The sequence below is a fragment of the Phoca vitulina genome, unplaced genomic scaffold, assembly GCF_004348235.1.
Source record: "Phoca vitulina isolate PV1807 unplaced genomic scaffold, GSC_HSeal_1.0 scaffold1, whole genome shotgun sequence".
In the NCBI taxonomy this organism is placed as follows: domain Eukaryota; kingdom Metazoa; phylum Chordata; class Mammalia; order Carnivora; family Phocidae; genus Phoca; species Phoca vitulina.
This window is the reverse complement of record NW_022589704.1, coordinates 99,679,344-99,685,265: the sequence shown is the minus strand read 5'-3', so window position 1 is coordinate 99,685,265 and position 5,922 is coordinate 99,679,344. Positions and strand designations below refer to the sequence as shown.

The window sequence follows — 5,922 nt, the reverse complement described above, 5'->3', positions numbered from 1 at the left end:
GCGCCCATTGGGCCGAGGCCCGGGTGTCAGCGCGAGTCCTGGCTCGCCATTGGCCCCGCACACGTGCGGCCTGACTCACGTGCTTCCGGTTTGAAGGCAAAAAGTGTGCCTGGGTGATTTTTTTTTTAAGCGAGAGAGTTTGTGCAAAGATCCGAGCTGTCAGAGATTTGAAAAAAAAAAAAAAAAGGCAGCCCCGGCGCTGGCGGAGACGCGCTCTCCCTGCAAAAAAAGCAAAGGCGATTAAAGGCGCTGCCAGCCTCGCGCTCTGGGCACAGCTTAGCGTGACACTCGGGGAAGTCAAACCCCTCACTACTGCCTAGGAAGATGGCTAGACTTTAAAGACTATTTTTTTCCCTTTAAGAAAAAAAATTTCTTGGAGCTTTTTTTCTTTTCTTTTTCTTTTTGTTTTCTTTTTGGCCGTGGCTTACTCCCCATTTAAAACAAATCATTGAATCTGGTTGCAGAAAGAAAAAAAAGAAATAGCCAAGTGTCTCCATATCTGGATGTCTACAAATTAGAGAGAGGGAGAGACAGCGAGATCTATCTGCTCGATAAGAGCGAGCGATCCAGGCCAGACGCCTGGGTTTTTTTTCCTGCACCCGCCCCGTGCCTTCGCTGGGGCTTCGCCGGCCTCCTTCCTCCGCGCACCCCCACGGGCCGCTGGCAAAGTGGGGTGGGGAGCGAAGCGGGGGGGGCGGGGGCCGGCGCGGCGGCCGGGGCGGCGGGGCGGCCGAGCATGGAAGAACAGCAGCCGGAACCTAAAAGTCAGCGCGACTCGGGCCTCGGCGCGGCGGCGGTGGCGGCGGCCCCGGGCAGCCTGAGCCTGAGCCTGAGCCCCGGCGCCAGCGGCAGCAGCGGCAGCGATGGAGACAGCGTGCCCGTGTCCCCGCAGCCCGCGCCCCCCTCGCCGCCCGCGGCGCCCTGCCTGCCGCCCCTGGCCCACCACCCGCACCTCCCCCCGCACCCCCCGCCCCCGCCGCCGCCGCCGCCGCAGCATCTCGCGGCGCCTGCTCACCAGCCGCAGCCCGCGGCCCAGCTGCACCGCACCACCAACTTTTTCATCGACAACATCCTGAGGCCGGACTTCGGCTGCAAAAAGGAGCAGCCGCCGCCGCAGCTCCTGGTGGCAGCGGCGGCCGGAGGAGGCGCAGGAGGAGGCCGGGTCGAGCGTGACAGAGGCCAGACGGGCGCAGGTAGAGACCCTGTCCACCCGCTGGGCACGCGGGCGCCGGGCGCCGCCTCGCTCCTGTGCGCCCCGGACGTGAACTGTGGCCCACCCGACGGCTCTCCGCCAGCCGCCGGCGGCGGTGCGGGTGCGTCTAAAGCCGGGAACCCGGCGGCCGCGGCGGCCGCGGCGGCCGTGGCGGCGGCGGCGGCGGCGGCGGCAGCGGCCAAGCCTTCGGACAGCGGCGGCGGCAGTGGAGGCGGCGTGGGGAGCCCTAGTGCGCAGGGTGCCAAGTACCCGGAGCATGGCAACCCCGCCATCCTGCTTATGGGCTCAGCCAACGGCGGGCCCGTGGTCAAAACTGACTCGCAGCAGCCCCTCGTATGGCCCGCCTGGGTGTACTGCACGCGCTACTCGGATCGCCCGTCCTCCGGTGAGTACCCAACCCCGGGCTGTGCCATGTCTTTCGGGCCCGTGGACGCCCCCAGAACTCTCAGCCGCCGCTGTGCTGGGGAGAGCAGACCCGGCCTTGGGTGCTCTCTTCTCTCACGCCTGCTTCCTCCTGACCCCCGTCCCAGTCACAGCCGGGTGTGCCCCCAGTCCTGCGCTCCTGGCCTCTGTGGCCACCACTCGAGAGGCTACAGCTCCTGGCTCGGGAAGCTCGAGTCCCGATCCTTCCTTCGGTGTTGAACTCCGAGCCCCTCGGGCCTTCTTTGTGTTTTACACCTTTATTATTCTTAGAAAAAACACAATCAGCCATTGATTTTTCTTCCAGGGAGAGAGGTGTTTAGAGCAGGCGGGAAGGTGGGCCTAGCGGTCTGGGTCTGAAATCCCTCTAGCCAGGTCCTGCGGAGGCCGAAATGGAGCCAGGCTCTGATCAGAGAAATAATCGTCACCTTGTGTTCTTACAAACACAAACACCATCTCGACATTTTCTGAGGCGAGTTCATTTACAGAGAGATAGATTGGAGGACACACGGAAAGAGAGAAAAAAGCCTTTGATAGCCGTGCCTCTTCCCCAGGCCGGGTAAGCTAGGGAGTCTGACCCGGGTGGGTAGAATCCAGGGAAAGATGGTTGCCAAAACAGTCGGTGCCGAGAGGGCCCTGGCTCCTGGTTCTCTCAGAGCTCACAGACAGTGGGAGTGGAGAGGAGACCGGTCAGGCTCGGGCCAGATCGCGGGGGCACGGGGCATGATTGGCAGCCTCCTCGGCAGCTTCTCCGTGGCGCGGCGCGCACACCCTCCGGCCCTGCCCCTTCTCCTTCTTTGACTCCTTTCTTCCCTGTATCTGCCAGTTAGCAGATTTCTGCCAGCTGTAGGTTGTTTTTCTCGACTTCCTTCGGCCCTTTTCTCGCGTGTTCCTCGCGCTTGGAAACCCCGAGGCCGAGAGACCTGCGCTGGGACAGTCCTAGGCCCCAGGAGAGGAGGCTGGGGCCCGCCCGCCTCCCGGGTCGGCAGCGCCAGAGAGGCCCGTGGGCGCGGCGAGGAGGACGGCAGGGGTTCTGGCCTACAATTGGTGTTTCGGACACCCGGGTCCGGTAGGAGGCCGGGCACAGCGTAGCCATGCGCCGCTCTACTCCGGCTGGTGTCCAGCCTCCCCACGGTTGCCGGCCGGGCGCGGATCGATGCGCGCTATCAGCCCCCGCCATCTCGAGCCCCGTTATTGACACGTCGGGCTCCCTGAACCTCCGAAAAGCTGCTTTGATTGACTCGCCTGATGGATAGAGTGATTGAGCTGTCAGGCTGGGCGGCTCAGGCTGGCCAGGAGGCTACGATTTTATTACAAGTGTCCGTGCCTCTGCACACACATACACAACAACACTCTCACAACATCCCGGACACACAACGCACAGCGAGGCCTTTCCGGAGATGTGCACATTTCCTGGGCCATCTCTGCCCGCTCAGCTAATTATTAATCTAAACCAAGGCCGTCCTTCCTCCCCACCCCACCTCTCAGTCCTCTCCGCAAGGCGCTTAGGAGTGGGCCTTGCCTTTGTTCTTGGCCGCTTTCCCTCTTCTGTGCCAGGGGAGGCAGGGGACGGGCTCCTCCTGCGTGGGCAGTTCAGGGAGACGAACCTCAGCCCAGACCTGAGTCGCTGCAGTCAGCCAGGCCTGGACTCTTTTGTCACAGGACAGCTGGTGACCCCAGGCGCTGGCCTGTCCGCCGAGCCAAGCAGCCCAGCTTGCCCCTCTGTTGCTAGGTTTGGAGATGCTGGTGAAGACCCTTCTTTCCAGACAGTTTCTGATATTAAAAGGCCAGACAGGGACTTAACATGGCTCAGGAAGCTCCCATAACCACGAAAGGCCCCCCAAGTAAATGCCGGAAAACTTGGGTTTGAGGCTGAGGAACAGCTTTAAAGGCTGTCTCCTCTTTCCCCCTCCTCTCTCCAGGGCTGGGCTCCACAGCAGCTCTCTTCCCACACTAGGTTTTGGGAGAATCTTCACATTCTTGGGGAGATTTGCTGGGGCCTCTTCCCATATCCGTCTTAGGGGCAAAGCACCGATTTCTGTCCACATTGTCCCTCTGTCTCTCTCCCTCTGCCGGTATTTTGCTCATGAATGGGGGGAGGACCGATGGAGTCTCCTTGCAAATGTCATCGATGGGCAAGGGAAGCAGATCTGGCCTGTTTTTGTTATACAGGACTTTTCAATCCTGAAACTGCAGCTTATGTGTTCGAAAGAGAGAGAAGGGAGACCTTGCCTGTACGGCTAGGTGGAGGAATGGGGAGGGTCCTCTCTTTCTTACTGGCACCATCCAAGGGGCAAAGCAGAGAACCCTGGAGACCAGGGTCATGTGGGTAAGGTGTGCAACTGGGTGAAAGCCTTGTTCCGCCTTCAGAGAAGAGGGTGGTCAGTGTCTCCCTGGGACCCTAAAAAGGGCTTCCTTTAGGCCAAAGAGAAAGGAAGAGCCCAGAGAACATACACCAAAGACTTTGGATCTAGGCAAGCCCCTCACAGTCCCCTCCCTATCCCCCTGTTTTCTGGGGTCAATAGCTACAAGCAGAGGGGGTCTTATCATCGTAAGTGCTGGGCGTAGGTGCGCTTCTTGAGGAGGAAGGGAGGATTAGTTTGCAGGCTGGCCATTCCCTCAGGGCAGTCCTGCCCGGTGTCTTCACTGGCCCAGGCTTGAGCCTCTTTTTATTCCAGGGCTGTGAAGACAGCAGGCCCCTGACCTCCAACTCTGGGATCCACCGGATGGGGCTCCAAATATCTCTCCATCTTGGATTATGGGATTTAAGCGTGGCACGCTGCTCTCTGGTTCCGCGAATTGGGGTGTGGGATGCACGGACAAGCTCGGCCGGTTTTTCTCCACGGCCCTTCTGGCCCCCCAGAGAAGTTGGCGACCCCAGCAGCCAGGCGACTGATCTCGGGGCTAGTCGGCGGGAGGGAGGCAGGGGCGCAGCAGGGCCTCGGCTATCGCCCCGGAAGCGCGGGGCGCCATCCCCGCTCGGCTCTGCAATTCTCACGGCTTCCTCTGCCCTCTCCCCCTCCCCTCTGCCCTCCGTCCCCACCCCCACCCGGCCCTCTCCGCCGCTGCAGGTCCGCGCACCAGGAAGCTGAAGAAGAAGAAGAACGAGAAGGAGGACAAGCGGCCGCGGACGGCGTTCACGGCCGAGCAGCTGCAGAGACTCAAGGCGGAGTTCCAGGCGAACCGCTACATCACGGAGCAGCGGCGGCAGACCCTGGCCCAGGAGCTCAGCCTCAACGAGTCCCAGATCAAGATCTGGTTCCAGAACAAACGTGCCAAGATCAAGAAAGCCACGGGCATCAAGAACGGCCTGGCGCTGCACCTCATGGCGCAGGGACTGTACAACCACTCCACCACCACGGTCCAGGACAAAGACGAGAGCGAGTAGCCGCCCGCCGGCTGGGGCCGCGCGGTCCGGCCGCCGCGCCCGCGCCTCCTCCTGGCATCGCCGTCGCCGCCGCCGCCGCCCGGCCGGCCGCACGCCGGGGGAGAAAGAATCCGCGCACAGGAGGGAGGGAGCAACAGGGAAAAGAGAGAGAGAGATTCTCAGAATGGAGAGTCACGTTTGAACGAAACATTTTTAAAAAGGGAGAAAGACTCGGACAGGTGCTATCGAAAAATAAGATCTATTCTCTATTCACAGTATAAGGGGCGAAACTGCGAACTCCTTAAAGCTCTATCTAGCCAAACCGCTTACGACCTTGTATATATTTAATTTCAGGTAAGGAAAAGAAATATGTGTAGCGATCTCTATTTGCTGGACTTTTTATTAATCTCCTTTATTATTATTGTTATAATTATTATAATTATTATAATTATTTTATCCCCCACCTCCGCCTCGCTGCCCCCGGCCCAGTTTCGTTTTCGTTGCCTTTTTTCTTTTGAATGTTGTTGCTTCTCCGGTGCCTCCCGCCCCGCATCGCTGGCCCTCGTTTCTCTGGGACTTTTCTTTGTGTGCGTGAGAGTGTGTTTCCTCGCGTGTCTGCCCTTCGCCTCTTCCCCGCCTCCCCAGCCCCTTCTGTCGGTCTGTCTGTCCTGCTCCCCTTTCGTTTTCCGGAGACTTGTTGAGAAATACGACCCCACAGACTGCGAGACTGAACCGCCGCTACAAGCCAAAGATTTTATTATGTTCAGAAACCTGTAGTCTGAAATAAAGTGTACACTGTGCTCACGAGCCGTTGGCGGCCCTCCTCCTTGCGGGCTCGGGAAGGGCGTGGGCGCAGGGCACGCGAGGGCCCCGCGCGCATCACGCACACACCGGGCGGCGAGCCCCGGGCGGCCCGGCCCGG

At 60.4% G+C, this 5,922-nt stretch overlaps 1 protein-coding gene across 1 annotated transcript; it reads left to right on the top strand.

Moving 5' to 3' along the window:
* The first annotated feature begins 736 nt into the window (after positions 1-736).
* EN1 (engrailed homeobox 1) lies at positions 737-5,021 on the top strand. The gene is made up of 2 exons (XM_032426176.1): positions 737-1,598; positions 4,705-5,021. The coding sequence occupies exons 1-2, from the start codon at positions 737-739 to the stop codon at positions 5,019-5,021; spliced, it is 1,179 nt and encodes a 392-aa protein (XP_032282067.1).
* The last annotated feature ends 901 nt before the right edge of the window (positions 5,022-5,922 follow it).